The following is a 24,117-nucleotide window of genomic DNA, read 5'->3' on the forward strand; positions in this document are numbered from 1 at the left end:
CGTTGTTGCTGCACATTACATTTAGGACCTGTAATAACGGGTACTAACTCAATGCCTAGTACCAGTCCTACTGTGCAGTAGTGCCAGCACAGTCTTTTATTGACACTAATGTACAATAGATTAATTCTACTGCACATTAGTGTATTAGCACGGCTTTTGTCATGTCATGCTAATGCACAGTAGAATTAGTCTACTGTGCATTTAGCATCTCTTGTAGACATGCCCACAGTGTCTCTTCTGTGAAGGGTTAATTCTCTTCTCTGTGGACTTGGAGGCTGTTATAGTCATATATTTTCATTTTCTTTCAGTGAGGGTGCTTGGCCTGTGCTTCATAACACTTATCACTTACATTGTACTTGAAGTCTTCATAGTACTTTACAAGAAATAATTAAACCTCATTGAACTCATTTTGCATTAGATAAATTGCTGTACTATAAGGAGGACTGGGTGACTGGAAGGGAACAAACTGATAACAGTAAATGTGCTTGATGAAAAGAAAAAAAAAATTGAGAAAACAAAAATGTAATAAACAGTGAAATATCCCGCAAGGTTTCACTGATAGCCACAATTCCAATTGCAGGCCATAATGGAGAAACCAAATGCTGCCTTGGGCTCTGTTGTAAAACTTGTAAAAGTAACTTGGCACAGAGCAACCAAAGTCCCATTGACTTTCAATGAGAGTTAGGCTCTTCAGTGCTTCCCTCACTTTTGAAAAGCACTTGAAAATGTTACCAATTTATGTGATAATTAGATTTTTCAGTAGGCTTAGCTTCCTTAAAGGTACAGGATTTACACTCTAAATCCACCATTTGCTGCTCACTAAAATCATATATCATATTTACTTGAATCCAAGACAAGGGTTTTTTCCCATTTAACAGGGGAGAATAGTCCTTCATCTTGGGAACAAGGCTAGAGCTGCAGTAGCCACCTGCCTCCCCACTCCCTCCTGCCTCTGGTTCCCCCCATAACCTCAGCCCCCCTGGGCTAGAGCTGCTGTTACTGGCTGAGCTGGGGCTGGAACAAACACGTGCTCCATGCCCCAGGCTGGAGTGCGGCCAGAGCTTGCCAGAGCCAGAATGAGAGTAAGCAGGGTGGTGGAGGGCCTGATACCAGAAGAGGGAAGAGGCCAGGAGGCAGCGGAAGGGAGGGGCTAATGGGGCAGTGGTAGGGCCACAAGGCAGCCTGGCCAAGGGCTTCCAGTGGCTGCAGCAGGTGTGGGGAGGGAGTTGGACTGGGGCTAGGGGTGGGGCAGGCACTGCACAGCTGGTGGGGTGGGGGCTGAGTGCCTCATCCATGGGGCACGGGTCCTGCTGTTATACCCTGGGAGGCATGGGGGGGGGGCGCGTGCCCCTGGATCTATGCAGGACAGGGCAGGCTGCCACTGTGAGCTGGGACCAGGGCTGTAGTGGCTGTGGGAGGAAGCTATTCACCATAGCCCATCCGACCCCTGCCCCAGCGTCAATGCTGCCCTACCCAAGCGCAGCCAAGTTCCCCACCACCACCACCAGAAAGAGCCCAGCGCTGCCCTGGACCCAGCTCACAGTGGCAGCCTGCCCTGCATTGCACAGATCTGGGGGCACATACCCCCCATGGCTCCCGGATTGCATGCAGGAGTGGGAGCTGCCACCCCACTCCCTGCGCCCCCAGACAAGCCATGTCTTCATCCCCCACTCAGATTGGGCAGGCGTGGGGATCCCAGGGGCTCCAGCCCAGCAGTGCAGCCGAGGCTGGCCCCTCTCTGGCCCCTGGCTCCAGGCCCCACCAGGCAATGTGGGGCCAGGGCTGGTGCAGGGAGGCAGCCAGGGCCAGTGCAGTACTGAGGGGCAGCAGATTTGTTCGTACAGGGGGAACTGGGCAACAATCCTAGGCCTGGTTCAGCTCAGCTCCCTCCAGATTCCTGCCCAGTCCCTGCCCCAGCCACTCCCTTACTTCTCCCCCGCTCCCCCCCCCCCAGCAGTTTCCCCTTCCCCAGCAGACTTTCCTGCCTGGGGGGACCACATGCGCACACACGCTCAGCCCTCCCCCCCAAAATTTTTCTCCCTCTGCCTATGTTGTGCTCATAGGGAGGGTAAATGCCCGCAGGGGGAGCAGGCAGCAAGGGAGCAGGTGGGGGAGTGAAAGGGCTAGGGTTGGACTGCTTGATTTTCCCACCACTGGCTCCTTACCGCTTTCCCCTCTACTGCCTTCCCCACTGCCTGCCCCCATCACTGCTTTCACTGCTGTAATGCGGGGGAACACATTTAAGATAACCTTCCAATAATTAGATATTATTACATGGAAAATTATAAGACTTTACAAATTCTCCATGTATAGAATCTAATCATTGGGAGTCCATCTTAAAATCAGAGTAGTCTTGGATTTGCATCAGAATGGTATTTTTGTGATACTAGAGACTTTTCCAACCACTCTCTCAAATCCAGCCAGCTTTGCCTTCCATGGGGCTGTAAGCAGCTTCTTTGGCAGTCTTAGCCTGGGAAGGAGCCCTATTACAGATGTTTTGCCTGGGAAGCCTCAAAATGACATACTGACTTCCATTTTTACTCCCTTCTCTCAGCTGTCCAGGTCAGTAGTACCCACCTCTATTCATATCTTTATTTTACAGTTTGAGAAACTACAGTGGGAAATTTAAAGCGTTTTAGCTAAGCCACGGTATGACAGGTTGGATTAGAAGTCAGAAGGTCTCTTAGCAAAGTGCTTTTTTTAGATCATGCTGCGTTCTTGACCACAGGCTTCACAGTGGGTGCATCTACACACACAGTTAACATAAAACAGAAAACTCTGGCGAATATAGTGCTGGAGTTCATTGCTCCTGGGCCATTTGCAGGTGTGCTGGGGACCACAGCAGGTTAAGCTGGTTTGGAGCAGCCCCAGCTGGCAGGGTGCCCAGGGCTGCTCTGGCTCGACTCAATGTGCTATGGAGAGGCTGGCTGGGACACGAGGGTGCTTCAGTGTGGGGCTAGACATCAGGCAGTTCCTGCACTGAAGTACCCTTTTGCCCAAATCTGCCCCTTCAGCATCTACATATGCATTGCTATGGAGTAGAAGACTCTAAAGCAGGAGCATACTTGTATTTACAAGTACTAACCTACTGCGGGGCTAATTAGCTTCCTCCCTACTAACAGCCCTGCATGTATAGATGCAAGATGTTTATTGTGGAGCTAGTTAGGCAACTCTACAGTAAACATCTTGTGTAGACGCACCCAGTGTGTGTTAAATTGCCTTTGCCCATACTCAGTCAGTTTTTAAGGCAGGGACTGAGGCTTGAGTACACTGTCACTGTCTTACGATGTTGTTTCTATCAAAATAATACAGTGCCTTCAGGCCCTATTCTCATACAGACAAAATTGCCAAAAAAATAAAGATAGAATTACCCTGCTGCTTTAGCCAGGTTTTTTCCAGAGAAGTTGGCTACCCTAATAGAAACTATGTTAGGCTTTTTAACAAATATAAAGAGAACATTATTTAATCGGGTTTTAAAAATTGCTTAACTTTGTTTTCTACAACAGGTAAAGGGAGAGTTTCAGTGAAAACCGTTTTTATAGGAAGAATGGGTTCAGCAAGTTTTTAAAGGTTTATGGGAAGCATACAGTACTGTAAAGGGAAACCTCCCTTTCCCCACAATGATGATAAAAACCTGATATTGAGCTTAAATGCACATCACTGCAAGTCCTAAACTATAATACATGCTTTCATCCAGTCACAGTGCAGGACAGCAGTAATTTTGTTCTTGATTAAAGTGGTTCTCGTCGTTTTATCCACCACATAATGACTGGCAGGACATCAACTTCCTGGTAATACAAAGTGACCTTCTTGGGTAAGTGTTCACCAGGAGTGGAGAAATGGTAGCACCAAAAGCCTCAAAAGGGTTCAGCTTCCTTAGCCAAGAAATCAGCCTGAGGACAAATTGGAGAAGGTTGTTCATCCAGAAAACTGGATGAGCTATGACAAATAACATAGAATTGAGATTTAGGCCTCAGTCAGAATTAAAAGCAGGGCTTATTAAATATGTATGACTTTAATTTGTGCTAATATAGAAATATATTTTTTGTTCTTCTAGTGTTCCTTAACTACAATTTGCTGTATGTGAAAAGACGTGGTTTTTCTCCATTTAGAGATCAGGTTACTGATTCATAAAACGGAACAAAGCGAGGCACTCATAAAATTGCCTCAAAATCAGTTACTTTTCAGTAGGAAGTAATCCTACTGTTTTATGGCCAGTGAAAGGCAGGGTAGTATAAAATGAAGAAAACAAAAAAAGCACAAGAAAGGGCTGCTTTTCCTACACTATTTACTCCATAGATTTATAATATGATTCAGAATATGTCATCTTTGTAAATGAAAAGATGGCCAAAAAGGTGAAGATAAAAAAAAATTCACAAATGAAAAGTTCACGGGAACTGTGGGATGTATAGGCACTTTAAAGGGTATTGAGGGGAAAAAGTGACAAGTAATGTGGATCTTTTATGGAGGTTAAAAGAGCTTTTCATCATTGATTACGGAGAACAAGGAGGATAAGTTACGACTTTGGGAGTTTTCCTGCTTGGCTTCGAAAATAAGAAAGGAATTGTAACATAGAATGGGTTTGGCATAGGTAAAGGGTGTTGTTCAATGGGCAAATGTAATTAGTTCCCCAAACCAAATGACCAAGTTCCAGAATTCTAATAAAAAGAGAATAAATTAAAACACAGTGGAGTCTTTTAACTCTGCATTTGAAGCAAGCTAACGTAACAGCCATAATTGAAAAAGTGACCCAGGAAGACTGAGGGAAACAGGGGTCTGTAAGTCCACCTTCATATTGGGGGAATATTTAAAATTATTGAACACGGAAGTGTTCAAATGGATTTGAGCGAATATGCTTTCCAAAGGGGACAAGACACTTAACAAAAAGCATAATTAATTACTTCAAGGAGCTGACAGTGAACTTATGGGCTAAAGCAGTCAACTTTATGTACTTGGACATCACAAAGTCTTTGAAGTTAACAAGTGTATTGAAATACAACATTTATTATGAAAGTGCTTGGTTACACAGCTGTTTAGGAGAGTGACTACCGGACATCCATGTGGTTTTATGGTGATTCTAAACTTGGTTCTACATAATCGAGTTGAAGAGGGGGAATATATAAAAATCATATGAAGTTGGGGGGCAGGTCATTACATAAAAAGAGAAGCTTGATTCTAATGAACACTGACAGACAGATGTCTTGCTCAGTTTAAGATGCATAGTACCATATTTTCTTGCACAGCACACACTTCCAAATAAGATGCATAATGTTTTTAAAAGGCAGGATGTGGAAGATAAGAGTTGTGGTCAACTGTGTGACATTGTGCAACTCTTCCTGGAAACACAGAATATCGAGGGAGTGTGGCACCCCAGGAGACAGTCGAGATGAGGCAGCAGCAACTTCCTGGTGTAGCAGAACAGCAACAAAGCTAGGCACCAGACCCTTGCAAGACCAATAGCAAGACTGTCACTACTTCACTATCTCTTCACTAATAGTTGTTTAGATAAGTTCCTGTAACAAAATATTTCTATCACACCACAAGCCTCATCAAGATATTACAGACCACATGCAGCAGCTCAATTGCTCTTTCATGCACAGGCTACAGCCAGTAGCTACAGCTGTGGTGTTACACAGGACTCTATCCCTTCTGCTTGTTGGGCAAGAGACAAGTGGCTGCCACCTTAGAAGCCATTGGAGTATAGTGTCTGCATATTTCTATTCCAGCTAAGAAAAATCAGCTTCCCAAGACACACAGCCTAATTTTGGCAGGGGGGAAAGATTTCTGTGAATATGAGAGTAAATTGGGTATCCATTTTACCATATATCCATTTAAAACAAAGTGGAATAGCATATACTATCTCAGGCACTACATTATAAGATGAATGTCAGAGTATCTGGCAAGATACAGAGCAGCAAAGGCAAGTAGTCTAAAGCAAAGATGAGGGAATTCAAAATATAAGGAAAGCCTGGGAAAGTGATCTTTCAAAGACTGACAATTTAAAGGAGTAGAGAAAGTGCATACTTACAAAGCTGTGAAGTAACAGGCTTACGGACCAGAAATCAAAAATTGAACTAGAGAAAGAACAGGAAGATTTCTTTGTGCTCAGGTTACAGTTTTTTACACGGCTTTGGAAGCTGCAACCGAGATCATTCTAAGTTGAACAAGTGTTTATAGGGAAGTGTAGTACTGGGTCCAAACAGAAGGCATGCACGTGCCTTGACTGGGAGTAATTTTTCAGTACTTTTCTTTTGAATATGATTCAGCTGGTACTGTGTGTATATGCATAAGGCACTAAGCTAGTGTCTGGGCTAAACACAGATATTTAACAATTAGTTCATTGCCTGTGAAAATGAAAGCCAGGGGTGATGCTTGATCTTTTCTGGCTTTCAACTTTTTCCTGTTAGCCTTCCTGTTGAACTCCATGACCTGAGCTGAGCCTGCTCTGTATTGCCAAATAGTCCAGAGGTTACATCATGGTCCATTATAGAAATGTATCCATAAACAGACATTTTCTTCTTATGTCCTAAGTCAAGACTTGATGCCAGGTTGCCAGAAGTGAAAGTTAATGCAAACAGTGCCATTTAGTCTGGTAAATATCAGCCTTTATGAAACTTTGGCTTAAGTGTGCCTAGCAATCTTGCTTTTTCAGAGTTTCTCTCATAAGCCTAAGTTGTAAGGGGAGGATAATTTAGCAGTAAAATTGGGCTTGAGCTACAAACTGGGAGTGTTTGGTTATAGCCAGAGTACCATATTTTCTCATATATATTATATCTCAGAATATAACGCACCTGTTTTTGAAAAGGCAGCATGAGGAAAAAGAAATCTTACTTTGGTTAAGTGATGGAGTAGCAGGAGCTAGGGAACTACTGAGCCTTTTGCCAGCCCCACACATTCATCCCTGATCTAACATGCTGGATCTGGGGCCATGTGTCAAGTTTGGCTGCAGACTGACTCTGTGCACCTGTCTGATCTGGGGCTGGGGCTGCAGCCTGACCCTGCATGCTGGATTCAACCCTATGCACCAGGTGCTTTACATCCAGCCATGAGATAATCCCGCTTGCCAGGTCCAGAGCTCTACACTAGGTCTGGGTGGGGACTGGCCATGTCACCTGGCTGGAGGGCTCCCCCAGGGCTCTGGAAATTTGAAATCGGGGAGTAGGGGCAGCATTAATTGTTGTGACTCCCAGACTTGCAGTGATTATCACTGTCACTACTCTAGCCTGCAACCAAATTTCTGGACCTTTGGGGATTTGTATCTCTCATATATAATGTGCAACCCAATTTCCCTGAGCTGGTTTGGAGGGAAAATGTGTGTTTTATGCAAGTAAATATGGTACTTCTTTTTCCAACATGTAATCAAGTAAATCCACAAAGTTCTAAAGGAACCATTCTAGTTCTAATAACTTAGAGGTGGCTCTTATTCATACATCAATAGGTATATAAAATTTGACAAGTGATTCATTCTCATCGCTTCTCGGCTTCTTGTTGGCTCCTGATCTGTACCACCCTTTTTTTAAAGGAATAACATTTTTCAAAGAGACCTTAAAAAGTCCAACTTACTGTGTTAGCACACTTCTCTGAAGATTCTGATTTTGTTGTACATATTTAGTGTTTGTTTTTGTTTAACCTTTAAAAAGGCAAAATGTGCTGAAACAGTATCTGTGTAAATGGAACCTGTTTTGCATGCAGGTAGTACATGCAAAATTAGCCATTGTGAATTGGGTACTAAACAAAATAAGGTGAGCTACAGCTAGCATGTCAACATTTACTTTGAATTTCTCAGCATTTTCTGTTTTAGTTGAGGCAGTATCTTTTATTGGACCAACGGTATAGTTGGGAGAGCTGTTGGATAAGCTTGTCTGTTGCTGGTTACAGAAACTGCTGCGCCTTAACCATCTGACCACTATGGGCTGTGGGATTCAGGTGGACCTTTGACCTTTTTAGCTCCTAAAATGTACAAGGTACTGTCTAAATCAGGCTTTCTCAACCCTAGAGGACCGGTGGAACGTGAAGGCCTTCTAGGTGGGACTCGGGTCGCGGTGGCGAAACTGGAAGTGCCATGGTAGACCAATGGGGACCTCCCCCCTTTCCCCCCAGTCTTGGACTGGCCTCTGGGGACTCCCCCCTCCCCCCCTTGCTCTTCAACCAGTAGGACCAGGATTTTTTGACCTTACGTAGGTTGGATGTAAGGTGCAAAAGGTTGAGAACCGCTGGTCTAAATAAAAATAGCAGCATGCCCTCATCCTGAAAATGGTTTCTAGAAAGGCAGACAAAAATACAGGTTATGCATTAAATGCTTTTCAGGTAGCGTTGGGTTTTTTTTGAGGGGAGTTCTGTTTTTCTTTTTTCACGCTTTGTTTGCTTATTTGTTTAAAATATGCACTATATTAAGCAGTGGGGAAACTAAGTAGAATGGCTGCTGTGCACACATTAGGATTGGTTACTGTTGATTTACTCTAGGTGGAAGAAAACAGCAGTTATATTAAAAATGTGTTTACATTTTGTTCCCATTGCTTGCCACAATTGTCGTATAAATCTTTACAGGGATCTCCTTGAAAGACTCTACGAGAAAAGACATCCTGTATATGTGTGACTTGGATTTCTTTTATTACTGTTGTTTTGTCTCCAAGATAAGGTTTATTTTTTATTTGCTCAGTTTCAGGCAGTTTCCTCTTCTGATAAGTTGTAACAAGTATAGGAGTTTTTTCTTCTAAATTTCGCAAGCCCAAAACTAAAAACCCTTAACTAAAATGCATTTTTTATTGTACAGATACAGGGTTGTGGTCTCCTATCCTCCTCAGAGTGAAGCAGAACTTGAACTTAAAGAAGGGGACATAGTTTTTGTACACAAAAAACGTGAGGATGGCTGGTTCAAAGGCACACTTCAACGAAATGGAAAAACAGGCCTTTTTCCTGGCAGCTTTGTAGAGAACATCTGAGAAGATTCAATTCAGCTTATTCGAAATGTACTACACTACAAAATAGCACAAATGTTTTAGCAGTAAGAGTGCTGTCATGGAAGACATTCAAATGACTAATATAAACAAAATCCCGTGCATTTCTCCAGTGTCCTATAGCACAATTCCACCAGCGAACAAGGAAGATGAAGGCATCACCTGGTTTTATCACTTTGGATCTTAAGTGTAATGCGTGCCTTGTCCTGTCTGACTTAGTATACTGAGGAACTTTTTTTCAAGTATGTTACACAAATGAACAATTGTTTACAAGGCTGTAACTAATTTATTCTTGTTTTTTTTAAACTTGAATTTTGTGTAATAGCTAAATCCTTGTGATTATGATTTTAACAAATTATTAATTTATGAAACGATAGTTAAGGGGAAGCTGGATTCTCTCCTTATCAGCAAGCAATTATCTCAGCTATAGCCTCCAATTTATATGCTAGATTTCTTTCCCTTTCCCCATCCCCAGCTGTGTACAACAATGGAATTAGTCTTTGTTTTATGGCATAACATTGAGTTGTGAAGGTGGTGGTGGTGGTTGTGTGGTGTCAAATAGAAATTTGCAAACTGGGAAAAATGGAATTGTGTGTTTTGTTCTTAGAACAGAAAATATCAGTTGTTCTCAAGCCTAGTTCTACTCTTTAATAAATTACCCAAGTAAGCTAGCATTTCTGGGAGGCAAAGGCATAACAGTGCAACTGAATAAACTTCAGCAGTCTCAAGAATAGATAGGAAGAAACTAAGAGGATGCCTGTAGCTTCTGTTTGTTCAAGAATTTGGCTTAACAATGCTTAATTCTGTATCTGGGGCTAGCTTGCTGGGCGTTTTGCACTCTCAGGATATAACTGAGATAAGAATGTTAAAAACCCAACAGTACAGCAAATGATATCTGGGAACCACTTGTAGTTTGATAGTTTGAAAATCTGAAGTAAAATTCAAGTTGTATTCAATGTCCAAAAATGCCTAATAAATGTAATTTGCTTCGTTTTCTTTTCAATATGATCTGCATGACCAAGAGATGTTTAAAATGTTTGAGCAATAGTGGTGGTAAGTGATGCACTTGTGTTAAAGTAAAAGGCTGTACAAGACACTGTGAAAACTTTACTAATTTTTTAACCATTGCTACTTCGGTACGTTTTGACTTCATCATTGTCTTGTATGTGTTACTGAATTTTCACAGTAATATCAACTGTGCATGATATACATTTTTCATTCCAGTTTCCTGTTGTGGGTTATTTTGATCCAAAAGTTTCCCATGGCAGAGGATGTCAAGGATACTGGAATCCTCGTATTGTCCAAAAGCCACTGACCAAGACTAGTGAGCGACTCCCCTCAACATAGTAGGTGTCCAGTGTTAAGAGTCATTCATAAAATAGTTTTACATCCTCCCAGCTGATAGAGACAAGGAATGAGGCCTGCAAGAATTGTGTTACTCTGTCACAGTTCTGTTTGAAATTTGATACTGGTGGATACATGGTATACAGCTGTGACAGGATCCAGCTTAGCTTGTCTTTTTATAATGTTACCCAAATATAGCAGCTTCACTGTTACCACTTGTGAAATGCTGAATAGCCTCAACTCCCATCAAAATGATAGGAAGCTGAGAATGCTCAGCATCCCACAGGAGAGGTGGCCACAATGTGATGTGACAGTACACAGAGAGAAGGGATACAACAGCTGGCAACAAGTTAAACCATTGTCAAAATTTTCTGATTAAAATGCAACTGAGATTTTTATTTTTAAGAATTGCAAATGGAAAAAAAATGATAAACGTTAACTGAAAGGAATTTCTTGCAATATCAGGTAGTGTCACGATGGTCTTAAAGAATAAAAAAATATATCTATAAATATATATAGTTGGAGATAACATCACTCCTAAGTTAACAATCTGAAACACTGTACAATTCAGCTCTTGTGCTTTTAAATGTTTTTAAATAGTTTACTTGAATATTCATGTAATATATAAAGTTTTGTGAAATGAATTTTAGTTAGAAAGAAGCTGGTGTCAGCTTTCATCAATATAAATTGACACTGGTGTGTCATAATATTCTTATTTTGGGAAATTAGTGCATTTTATATTAAAGACTACTAAAGGTTAATTTTTTCTATCTCTATTCTCCATATTTTAAACTTACGTGACTAAGGTACCTCTATTAATAGGCTTTCATGTTGTAAAGTCAGTTTGAAAATCAGCTGTTAATACAATAGCTCTGTTAGATGGGTTACATTTTCTATTGATTTTTTTTTAACAGTAATGTTTTGTAACAAGGGCTTGTTACACAGCAGTGCAACAATGATGAAAAATGAAGTTTATCATGCCTTTTTGTGATCTTTTCGGTTTTTGGCTTGGGAGTAATTCAATGTAAACACAGACGAACCCTGTGCATTTGTTTTGTGTAATTCCATAAAGAAATTTTGTAAAATATTTTATGTCTATCTTTGAGGTCTGGTGAATGTTAAATGTTTGATTTACTATGTTAAGTTCCCATTCCTAATAAATATTTTCATAGCAAACAGCTTAAGTGGAAGTTGTGTGCACAAATTCAATATAAAGTATTTGTAACAAGTTTACAAATAAAACTAACAAAACTTAATTTCAGAATTCCCAGAAGGATATGAGTGTTTATAATGAAAAATGCTTCAAATGTCATGCAGTGCATTGCAAAGGGACTTTTTTCAGACAGAATATAATGCAGTGGTAGCAGTGAGGCTAGATGAGCTGACTGATCTTTTCTGAGAATAACTTTAGTGCAAGGAGGCTGTTTTCCATGCCAATCTGATCAGGCCTAATTTAAATAAGTTTACATCAGCCTGTCAGTGTATCCTCAGGTATATATGTTGTAAAATGCCTTCCCTGGAGGAAAGAGCATCTGACGTATTTGGATGATCACCTTCAGGTTATGGCTGCAGGTGTACTTTTAAATTCTGTTGCAAAAATTATCAAAAACCATAAGAGAAGAGGCAGCTAAAATTGTTCTGTGTTCTGAGAATGAGGGATGTGTTTCAGCATTCGCTCTATTTTTAGAAGCACTTGGAAAAATGATGCACCTAAATCATGCTGCGATAAACAGGACTTTGAATGGCTTGGAATGGATTTACCAGCACTGCATTATTAAAGAGGAGTGAACGTTTACAGAATGAGAGCAGTATTAATCACTGGTGTAAGCAGGTACAACTCCAATGAAATCAGGGCCTTTCCCCTCCCCCCCAGCAGTGAATTAAGGGGTACCTTGTTGTGACCTCTTGTACCTGTACATACTTCTGTGTTCCCCTGTAGTTATTCCCCCCTCAGTTTTGCAAGTACGTATGTTACATGCTGTTTTGTTTTTTGGGCATTGAAGACATACAGGTAGCTACAGGCATGGGGTGGGACTTCTACCCATATTTAATAGGCATGGCAAATTCTTGTTTACACAAATTGTGTCTACAATGCAAAATGCACTTTAAACTGATCGAAAAGTATTGTTTGCTCTTCATGGCAGGAAGAAAAATATGTTTTTAATGGAGACAGGAATATACCTTTGACAAAGACATATTTAGGGAAAGAGAGAGAAGAAATGAGTAGGGAACAAAGAGAAGCTGGGATGGTGTTGAGGGGACATGGTAGGAATAGAAGCCAAAATCCAGCTTTAGGGATGACTTGATGGTTGAAAGAGAAGGGTGCAGACAGGGAGACATCATATTTTGATATGCATTTCTTTGAACCAAAAGTCTAGTATAAACTGACTAGCTGGCTGTGGTACATTGCACCATGTCGTAGCTGCCCTATGTACAATGGTCTGCCTGCACTTCTGCCATACCTTTCACTGCAGCAACGTCTTTATTGCATAATACAATTCTCTGATACTTTGTGTACTCTCATACAGAATAGCATCAGGGTGGCCAAACTGCCTTATCTGTTATCAGCCAGTTCACTTTGACTTTATTCATGAAGAATGCCTGGCTTATCCTTGCAGGTTTTTCTGAGTGCTGCTCTGAGATATAAGTGTGTTGCTTCTCATTTAATTACTGAGAGCCATATGAGAGCTATAATACATATGGCATACACTTAATGTCTGTTTGTTCTTTGCTTTGGAACCAAGTTAATTGAGAGATTTCTATTTCTTTTTGTAATATAAAATTGCCTTGCTTTAGAAATGTGGTGTTCATTTCTTTCACCTTTTCTTCTAGTGATAAATTGCTCTAGATCTGCACAATATTTGCATAATTTGTACATGAGAGGCACATTGCCCCACAGACTGAATAAGCCAAGCCAGCTGGAATATGCAGTAAGCAGGCACACAATAGGGTTCACATAGTTTTAGTGCTTTCACTGAGTACAACCTACACCTTCTTTATTTTTTTAATAAAGGGAAACGGGAAGTAATTCTTAATTTATGCCATCAAACCAGAACATGGAATTAGGCGTTACAGTGGGTGAAAATACATGCTGAATTTTTCTTCCCTGTTACAGCTGGAACAAAAGCAAGTCCCTGTTGTGTAATATGACTCTGAGAGCACATCTGGTGAGCTAGTGCTTAATAAATCTCTGACTTTGTTTCTTGTGCAAATGAAAATTCAAGCCTTCTTTCATGTACTCTCTTTTCTACTTTTATAGATGTTATAGGAGAGAAAAAGAGGGTGTAATATAACATCACTTTCCTGAACCACTTTCTACCACAATTAATTAAGAAAAGTAATTTCAATTAATGCACATTCAGAGATTTCCTTAACACCAGAAAAGCGTTGTCTGTTCTAGGTTTCATCCATAAGGTCGTATATTGGCATTGCAGCCCCTGCTTAACGGAAGATCACATGCTGTTTGCAGAGCTCTTTGTGTGATACAGACATAGCATATCAGTTTGAGGATAAAATGCAGATCTCAGCCCTTTGTCTTCCTCTTGCTGTGAGTTAGTTAAACCCTTGATGTTACTTAGAAATGTGATTTGTGTGTGTGTGTGTGTGTGTGTGTGTGTGAGGTGGGGGATGTAATTTCCTTTGTCAGTATTCATGAGGGTTTTAAAAATAACTGACTATGATAGTTTAGAAGGAAAAATTGTGGCTTTATGCATCTTTGGTCCCATCTAGAATGAACATCTGTAGCTGTTCCTCACTCACAGGAATCACTCCCCCGCTGCTATAGAATTTCATGGTCTCTTAAGAGCCAAAATTTTAAGTTGTGCCTAGCCCATTAGGCTCCAACATCATATAAGTTGACTTGTTCTTCACAGGATGGTTTCTGTTCCTATAGCCTGTAAGCAGCTTTCCACTGCTAAGTCTTACATCTATCTCCTCATCAACTCACACCCCCCTTTCTTCTTTTATTTATTTCATGATGTCTAATAGCAGCTTCTTACAGGTGGAATCAGAAGCATTTCCCAGCTTGTACGTAAATCCATAGATAAAAGCAGGCAGGTCTTGGAGCTCATTTATGCAAAATCTCCCTGCAAAAGAAATTCAGCACCTTCTCATGTGAGTTTTTGTCTGCCTTCAACATTTTCCCTGCTGGGGCACTTGCAAGCATAGACTTGTATAGTTTAAGTGGCTCAACACCTACCACTACTTTCTACGGGATTGGGCCGAAACACATATTTTTAGAATTCTCCCTTACCCTATCAAACCTGTGTAGATACATTTTTAGGGGGGAAAAGTTATCTTTTGTTCCAGCCTCCAAACATTAACATGCACATCAAACTACACTAACTAGTTGTAATAATGTTAAACCTAAAGCCTGACTGCAGATTGCAAGAGCAGCCTCAATATAAAATGGGTGGATGGCTGACACAGTTCTGACAACAACAAAAAAGCTGAACTGAATGAATTTAGCTGATGCACTAAAGAACTATATTGTTGGTGCATGATAGAGAGCTTTGCTCTGTACATTAGCAGTTTGGAATCAGCACATGGTGGAGTGTCTTTACAACTTACTTTAAGAAAGGCCAAGTTTATTTTATTCCAGTGAGGCTCTACCTGTGCTAGTTGCCACATCCCTAGGCAAGATCTGTCTGACAGAACTGGGTCCAGGGCCATGGCAACTGCTGGCTCTGGCTCTAAGTACCCTCCCTTTAACGTTCGCCTTCACATAAATGATTGTTTGGGTTTTTTAAAAGGAAAGCTGCCTATGGATTTTAGAGCAAGCCCCAGTCCTCCAGCAGATCCCTCCTCTGAATCCTGCTGGCCTCAAATCTTGTCCTTACACAAGATGGGCCTCCCTAGCTCAAACGTGCCTCTAGGACACCCAGGGCATTTTTACGTTTGGTCCCAACGTGGCGCTGGGTGCTTTTAATTAGCAAGCTGCGCTAATGAAAAATGCCCGTCTGTCACGTATATCAGTGGCATAGCATGTCCCCATGCTGAGAAAATGGTGGTGGGGTGCTTTGAACTATAGCACATCAAACGTGTTTTATTTCAAAGTACACTGCTGCCATTTTCTCAGTGCAGAGACGTGCTGCACTGCTGATGCACGTGATGCATGAGGCTGCCAGAGCACATCAAATTGATGTGCTCCAGCAGACTTGACTGAGTCTGCTCTGACGTGCTGGATTTCCAGTGCATCAGAGCAGGCTCCCCACAAGTGTGTAAGTGCCCCCATTACCTTATGGGCTATTCTTGGCCTCCGAACCTCTCCTACAGCTGTGCCCAAGCCTTGCAGGTGTTAAGTTATTGCTTATGTGGGGCACTTTGCCCCAAGCCACTACCAGACCACCTCAGGCCTTTACTCCCTTGTCAGCATCTCAGTCTTCCTGACCTCCACCCCTTTCCTCTGGGTGTGCCCTTGGTTTTCTCTGTTTAAAAATAGAAAATTCTGAGATAAAAATCTCAAATTCTCTGATTTAAACCCCCAAAATGTATTTTTCCATGATTAAAATGAAACACCAATATTTATAGATAGCAGCTAAACATAATGTTTTATTCATATATTTACAATTTTAAAGTAATGTGGAAGCCTACCAATGCCTCAATCATTCTGATGAAATAAATTCTAAATACCTGTACCTTTTGGTGTTTGATTTGGGGTTTTTTATCATGGAAAATCAGACCTTCCCCTGTCCACTTTGCTCACCAGGATGTGGGTCCAGCTGCATCTGTCCCTCTCCTTTGCTTTGTGGAGTTGAGTAGCCCTGATACGCCGATGCCCTGCCTATGCCCCTCACTCCCAAGCCAGAGCCTCCCCCCGGTCCCCCCACCCTGCTGGTGCCCCTTGTTCCTGACTGACAGCCTTCTGGCCCCACTGGTGGCCCTCACTTCCAACCGATACCTCCCCATGCCCCCAGCCCTGCTGGTGCGGGCCCCCAGCTGCCAGGGCTACAGGGCCAGGGACCCAGGTCTACAGCCCCATGCCCCACAGCAGCGCCTGAGCCCTGGCTGCCACCCATGGGAAGTGGCGGCTGCTGCAGCCAGAATAGAGAGCAGAGCCTGGCTCCCCCTCCCCTACTAGTGGCATGGCTGGAGCACAGCCTGTAGGCAGGAGTGGATAAGGGCTGGCCGCTGTGGGCTCGAGGCTTCCCACCCTGCTGCCCTCCCCCTGGGGGTCTCAGCAGCCCAGCAGGTGAGACCCAGTGTAGGAGGGCAGAGTGGAACAGGGAGGCTTGGTACCACTACTAGGAGCCCCATGCTGCCATGCCAAGTTATTCCTTGCTCAGCCTGCAGCACTGGGGTCACAACTCCATGCCACCACCCCTGCTACTGCCGGGCAGGCAGAGGGTGCCTCGCCAAGCTGGTGTGAGCTCCCAGTGGTGGAACCAAGCTTCCCTGCCCTGCTCTTCTGCATCAGGTCCTGCCCACTGGGCCCCAGAGGCCCCAGGGTGGGGAGCCTCAAGCCTGCAGCAGCAAGCCCACATCCACCCTGCCCCATGCAAAAATCTGGGGGGCATGTGCCCTGCCATGCTCCCCCTGGGAGTGTGCACAGGCCGGGGAACCAGCCCCCCCACCCCAGCTCCATCCTGCTCCCTGCCCAAGCCCTGCAGCTGCACATTCCCACCCGAGCTCCCCCAGCCCTGTCCCATTCCCTCCCTCCCTCCCTCACTATGGGGGCCTCAATCTCCCCTCTCCCCCCCACCCTCTAAGACTTACCTGCATGTAGCTGCTCTCCATGCTGCCTGGCTGCCATGTGCATGCATATGCACATGGTGCCCCCTGCCTGATTGCCCCCCTCCTGCTCCCCCACCCCCTTGCAGACTGAAACTCTGCCATCCTGCAAGGGGAAACCCACTGCTTTCCCATGTTTTTCTCCTTTAAAGAAGAAAATCTATGTTTTTCTCCTTAAAATGAGAAATTCTCATGATACTATGTTTTTCCACGGCAAACAGAAAACCTGGATCTATGCTGATTACCTACCTGCTAAAACAGAGCTCATCTGTCTGCAGCCTTTTTTTCCTGGGCTGACTCCCTGACTGCCCCTGCTGCACTTTACTACTCTGCCTCCCTCCCTTAGGGTGAGTTACCTTTCCATGGTTATCTTCTCTGCCTTACACCCTGGGCTCTCTACTGGCAGCCATGTCATAGAATCATAGAATCAATGAATCGAAGGGACCTAGACAGATCATCGAGCCCGACCCCCCACCATGGGCAGGAATGAGCACTGAGGGTGGGAGGGGTCATAAGACCCCAGCCAGGTGCCTATTTAGTCTCCTCTTGAAGATTTCCAGGGAAGGTGAGAGCACCACCTCTCTGGGAAACCTATTCCAGGCTCTGGCCACCCTTACTGTGAAGTAGTTCTTCCTAATATCTAACCTAAACCTATCCTCCCTCAGCTTGTGGCCATTGTACCTGGTGACTCCAAGGGGGGCCCTGGTGAACAGACTTTCCCCGAGTCCCTGCTGCTGGCCCCTGATAAGGTTGTTCTCTTGCGGAGACTGAAGAGATTCAGGTCCCTCAGCCTCTCCTCATAGGGCTGGCCACGAAGGCCCCCAACCATATGAGTGGCCCTCCTCTGGAGCCTCTCCAGGTACTCCATGTCCTTCTTGAAGTGCGGCGCCCAGAACTGGACACAGTATTCCAGCTGTGGCCTGACCAGCGCCACATAGAGGGGGAGCAAGACCTCTCTGGACCTGGTAGTGAGGCCCCTGTTGATTTCATTAGCAGCTAGCTTGTTTCCTAGAAGGCAGTCCTTCTTGATTTAGCTCAGCCTGGTGCTCTTTCCTCTTAAAGTAACAGGACCCTTCTGGCTTCCTCTTACAGATGTTCATTAGTTTATTTTGGGGTGCTCAGTCCCTAGCCTGTGGGTCAGCTCTTGGTCTGGGTGCCACATCATCCAGCCTGAAGGTCTCTTCACAGGTCTATGCAATTGCATCTCCCCTGCTGCCAAATTGCTGGAACTACAAGGAGCCTCATGGGCCAGACAGTGTGACCCTGCACATTAGATCACACACACAAAGTGGTGTAGGGCCCAGTCCTGGCAGGCAAGAACAATGCAGGGCCTGATTTTGGTGCTTGGGATTGATGCAGCTCATAGACTGGCTCCACCCCAGTCATCTGGCCTGCAGAGCCAAGAGGTGGAGCACTCCTGGGAAATGTCATTGAGGATCAAGCTTCCGTAGTTTAGTTGCATACTTACCGTAACATAAAAGCAGAGAGAATGCAATGTAAAGAGATCTAGGAAAACAGTCTGTGTTTAAGCTTGGATACAACTCAGATGGTTTTAAAAAATTTGATTGACCTGTGTGGGTGGATGTTCTAGTTCAGAGAAGGTAACTAGGCCATATGTGCAGGACTAGTTCAGGTTTTCAAGCCTTCTCCCACCACCCTCTCTCATCCCTGAACAATAGGATCCACTACTGCAACAGGCCACAATTTCTCTGCTCCTGCAGCAATTATGCCAATAGAGATGGTGCCAAAACCATGGTTTATGAGCCCTACGCTAACACTCCAAGTCTGTTTACTCAGTGTTTTAGCTGTCTTTCATGTCATGACTCTGTTAGAAAAAACAAAATTATGGGACCTCCTGCTTGATTCAGAGTCTGCTGTAGATTGATTCTCCCACATTTTCAGTCTGGTTTTGGGACCTATGGAGCAGGGAAGGGGGAGAAAGAGGTAGGTCAGACATGCTATTTGCCCTTCTGCTTCCTGGACCACTTCCACCACTTCTGCAAATGGTTGCTATGAAAATGGCTCCAGGTGCCAAGAATGACCTCAGCAGCAGGTAACAAGTCACAGGGACATCCAGAAAGCATTAGCAGAGGGGATGGCAGATGGGGGGGGCATCAAGGGACAGAGTGCAGTATAAGAGTCACCACTGCAGGGAAGGGGGAAAGCATAGGGCATGCTGGAAACCAGGAGGGGAAAGAGCGGATTCTGGGGCTTGACTAGGGCAGGTCCTGGGAATGACAACAAGGAGATACTGTGGGGGTTGGAGAGGGAGCTTATTAGCTTACTGAGGTGACAGGTGCAGAAATCTTGCCTCCAGCATGATTCTCAGATCCTATGCCCAGTTCTGGTTTGAAATATGGTCTTGTCACATCAAAGTGACCTTGTTCTGAAATAAGAACTGCCCTTCAAATTATTTTTATTTCTTTTATGCTAATTGCCATATACAGCATGCTTTTAATAGAATCCCACGTCAAAGAAAATCTCCCAACATTTTAAGTAATCTCAACCTTTCTGCACAGAACTCCTACTTCCCTGTGAGATCACCGCATCCTGTGTTAGCCATGTCACTGTTTCTAACACTTAAACAAACCTATTTTCAAAGTTCATGTATGTTAACCCTCAAGATAAAACATGAATACACTTGCCTAGTTAAACATCCATGGGTGATGTCAGGGGTTTTCAAACAAATGTTGCACCCATCTCCATTACTGGAATTTATCTTAAATATCTGAAATGTGTAAATGTCTTCTCTTCCTCAGCCCACCCTCCTAGAGTGGCTTTTTTTTCTCCCCACTGTCAGGTTAAACTTCAAATTTGCAACTAAGGAAAAAATTAGCATAATTCTCAGTCTGTATTATTACTCTTCAAAAATACACACTAGGAAAATACTGGCTAGGTTGCAGTACTACAGAAAAATGACCTGAAGGTTACAGTGAACCATAAATATGAGCCAACACTGTGCTCCTGTTGCAGAAAAAGTCCAGCAGCAGACTGGGTTGGATTAACAAAAGAATCACTCCCCCTGATTTTAAAATGATGCTTACATGGTACTCCATATTGGTGAGGGCTCACTCTGTCCAGTTTTATGCCCTGCACTTCAAGAAGGTTGTGAACAAACAAAAGGAAGTCCAGCAGAGAGTGTAAAAAATGATTAGAGATCTGGAAAACCTCATTTACGAGGAAAGGTGGAAAGAACTAGGATTGTTTAATCTGGCGAAGAGAAGACTGAAAGGGGATTTGATAATAGTCTTCAAATACTTGAAGTGGGGATTATAAAAGATAATGGACAATATAAAGATTTTTCCCTGTGGCTGTAGAGGACAGAACTTGGATCAATGGTCTCAAGTTGCAGTAGAGAAAATTTAGGTTCAATATTAGGAAGAATTTCCTACTGTAAGGGTGGTTAAGTATTGGGACAGCCTACCCAGAGAAGCTGTGGAATTGCTGTCCTTGGAAATTCTTAAAAGCAGGTCAGACAGACTTGAGCGGGATGGTATAGCAGGGATGATCCATCTTGGAGCAGGGATTGGACCACCTGAGGTCCCTTCCAATCCTACTACTATGATTCCTAGATTTTTGTACTCAGGTACTTTCTGGATGTAAAAAAATGTATGGAGAACTTAATTTTTGAAAGTTTCTAATACGGAGAGGACTAATAACAAATGGTGTGGGACAACAAGCAGGGCACAGGCTGTGGAGGAAGTTGTCAAAGCTGGGAATAGATCTCCTTCAACTTGTGGGACCTGCACCAAGCCCAGGTCAACCAAAAGACTAAGGTTGAGACACCAACGTCCAAGTCTGAGCCAGTCAGTGAGCAATCTGAGTGTACGCAAAGACAGCATAACGTTCAGCACAGCACACAGCAGGTACAGTCATGTTAAATTAAGAAGTTTTACATAATACTCAAATAGTTAGAGCATTTGCACAGAAAGAAGATCAAGAAGCTGTGTCTTCCTCAGACCAAAGTTTACCCCCCAAAATCTACATCATCTCCCCTCTCAGGAAAATATCCAGTCAGCAGCCTGAGAGCTATTTTGAGTGGCAGGGGCTTTCCACTATTCCTGTTGAAGCTCTGCCATTGTACAGTGAAGAATTCAGGCTCCACTGGGTCAGAAAGAGGGAGCAGGACTCTTTAGCTATTACTAGGGTGACTGTGAAATCTAGAACAGTGCCCCCTTCCCCCTGCTGCTGCAGGCAAAGGCAGGACCACAGGCATTACTATTCAGGCAGCTAAGGAGTCAGTGGCCTGTTAGTGACCTGTTTTCTTCACAGTTCTGAACAATCCTCTTTTTAATCCTCACTCCACTAACAAAGCTAACCTATTAGGGCAATTTTGCTGTCTGCTAGGGCTTTCTATTTCATAGCTTCTGCTGCTCTCCCTCCCTGTCCCATGCCCTGGATGCTTGTTTTAATTTTCACTGGCTGGCCTGGACCAGCCTACAAAATCCCGGACTGTTCTGGCCAATCTGGGATGTATGGTCACCCTAGCTATTACTATTGCGGCACTTTTTAATAGAAAGTCAAACTTCGTTCTGATCCAAGCTTGTGGATTTTACATTCCCCAGCTATTGGAAATAGGAGCAGAGACTATTGGTTGGTTTGAATACGCCATAGGTGGGCCCAGGGCTCCCACTTCATGATGAAGTTCTCTGTGATGTGAATTGTGAGCACTACTACCACCTTTTAAGAATTAAAAACAGGGCAGGCATCTCATCCCAAAAAAGAAAAAATGGAGTTGTGGTTAAGGGATTCAGGCCTGCAGGGAGGTTATTGCAGTTGTCTCTCCTCCCTCCTCAGCATACTGCTGAGCGCAAATCCTATTCTGAGTCACTTACATGCACCCCACACTAATCTAACTGTGGATTCCTCTTCTGGAAATTTGGCACAATGAGGCTGAGCATTTTACATTGGAAGTGCCTTGGCAGATAGTCCCAAATTTCCAGAAAAGGAGATTTTACAGCACCTCAGTTTTTGAGCTCCCAACCTGAAATATTTAGGGCCTAGATTTTTAGAAGTGCTGAATATTCACAGTTTACACATTAAGACAGCAAGATATGGGTGCTTGGTTCACCTCTGTAGCTCGCACATATTTCCAAGAGCATGCAGAAGTAGTAGCCACCAGTAGCATAACCTGGGAGATGGAGGGTCAGGATACTAGCAAATGGCACTTTAATCTATTGTGCAATAATTGCTGCATATGTGTAAACAGTGACATTTTACTGTGCATTAGATTAAACTAATGCTCAGTAAAGTGGAAGTGTAGACATGCCCACTAGGCTTGTCTACACAAGACATTTACTGCTCAGTTGACCTATTAACTGTGCAGTAAACATCTTGTCTATTAGGGCACACGAACCTAATAAATTCCACAGCATACATGTAGATGTAGCCCTGGGTGGTAGGAGCACAGGATGCCTCAGTGCAGGGTTAGCCAGCAGACAGTCCTGGTCTGTGGCACCCTCCACCCCAAGCAGCTGGGGAGCAGCATGGGGAGATGGAAGCTCCCCAGTCTCCATGTGCCTCAGCAGGGGCCCCATAGCATGTGGAGAGCAGAGAGCCGGCAGCCCTGGGCTGCCTGATCCCCCATTTCCATGTGCCTCAGCCCTGAAGCTCCTCTGCAGAGCCCTCGCACTGAGGGACACAGAGACAAGGAAGCCCAGGGCTTACTGCTTCCCTGTCTAGAGGTGTGCCCAGGATCAAACACTACATAGCAATTTGCGCCGCAGTTTATTCCTGCGCATTAATTACACATGTAGAAGCACCTAATAACAGTGAGATTTGTGCTTGTAAAAGCTTGAGTTGATTTGCCAGTAATAATACTGTGAAAAAGAGATAAGGAAGTTGTGCAGAACACCTGACTAGACATTCAATGCAGGGGAAAAAATCCTTACTGTATATAGTGTACAAGGTGGAAAAACTCCTTCAGGAAGTAACTGCACACATCTTTAAAGTCATGTTGACTCTAATGAGCACAGTGTGAGAGTTGATGCATATGTAACTAGAACTCATCATTTCCTGTTCTCTCAGCTTTATTTGTTTATTTTTCTCTCGAAAGGAAAGTGGAAAAGGATAGTAAATTGGTTCTTGCTTACTCTGCTGCTTACATTTAGTTAATTTAAAGGACTCTCATTAAACCTGCTCCTCAAACTACCAAATTAAAGTGAGTACATTTGGAACTAGCTTGCAAAATTTCCTGGTAGTACATACTTTCAAATTCAGGCTGTTCAGCTGCATTATGCAGCCATATTCATTTCTAATAATACCAAGCATCACTCTCTAGTGCTGACATTAGGGTTCCTCTTAAGCCACAGTGCCATGAGCCTAATTCTACTGCCTTCAACACTGTATGGTCATTTAAACTTACACTGCTTTACAAGCTGCATTCAAATTTAAATGTTTAAATGTAGTGAATGCATAAGGTGGAGGAAGCGGCCTATACCCAAGTTTGGAGAGTGGAAATTTTGGCTAGTTGCAGTAGGAAAAACATGCATTTTTTTAAGAAGAAAAGTGTAATAGAATCTTTGATGTCCCTGCAATTTACGCATAATCTCTATCGCTAAAGTGTTAGCAAAAGTTATCTAACCTATGTGAACTTTGATTTCACTACCTTTAAAGATGAAGGATTGCATAGGCATTTTGGTACCAACAATTCTAGATACTCAAAACACAATTCCACTGGCTTTGTGGGAATTAGGCTGGATTGCACCTACCTCCCAATATTAGGTGGGGGGTGGGGGGAAATCCCATCCATTCCTGCAAGAGTAAATATGTACAAGAAATAAACTGGTAAGATTTTCATACTAGGGGCTATGTAGGGACATTTAGGGTCATGTTATGCTTCTCTCTTAAGGAATATTTTCCCTGCTAGCATAGAGAAGGCAGCAGATCAAAGGTAATGGCATTTAGCCATACCCAGTAACATATGGGAGACTTGGTCACTTTTCAATCAAAACCATACATTTGCAGGTCCACAATTGCAGAGTGGGATCAAGTTTGCTAACAGCTGCTAGCGCAGAGCTGTCCTGTGGGTTAGTTACTGCATTATTTTGTCATGGTATATCTATGCACATTTGGGAGAGGAGATGAG

At 43.4% G+C, this 24,117-nt stretch overlaps 1 protein-coding gene across 4 annotated transcripts in view; it reads left to right on the forward strand.

Moving 5' to 3' along the window:
* Positions 1-11,479, forward strand: part of SH3RF1 (SH3 domain containing ring finger 1) — a 150,243-nt gene extending 138,764 nt beyond the window's left edge. For all 4 annotated transcript variants that reach the window (XM_090036222.1, XM_090036223.1, XM_090036220.1 and 1 more), the window contains one exon: positions 8,774-11,479. In XM_090036222.1, coding sequence (XP_089892348.1) covers positions 8,774-8,942 — 169 coding nt within the window. In that variant the 3' untranslated portion in view covers positions 8,943-11,479. The remainder of the gene's footprint in view (positions 1-8,773) is intronic.
* The last annotated feature ends 12,638 nt before the right edge of the window (positions 11,480-24,117 follow it).

The sequence above is a fragment of the Crocodylus siamensis genome, chromosome 2 (assembly GCF_052110815.1).
Source record: "Crocodylus siamensis isolate JL-2025a chromosome 2, ASM5211081v1, whole genome shotgun sequence".
In the NCBI taxonomy this organism is placed as follows: Eukaryota; Metazoa; Chordata; order Crocodylia; family Crocodylidae; genus Crocodylus; species Crocodylus siamensis.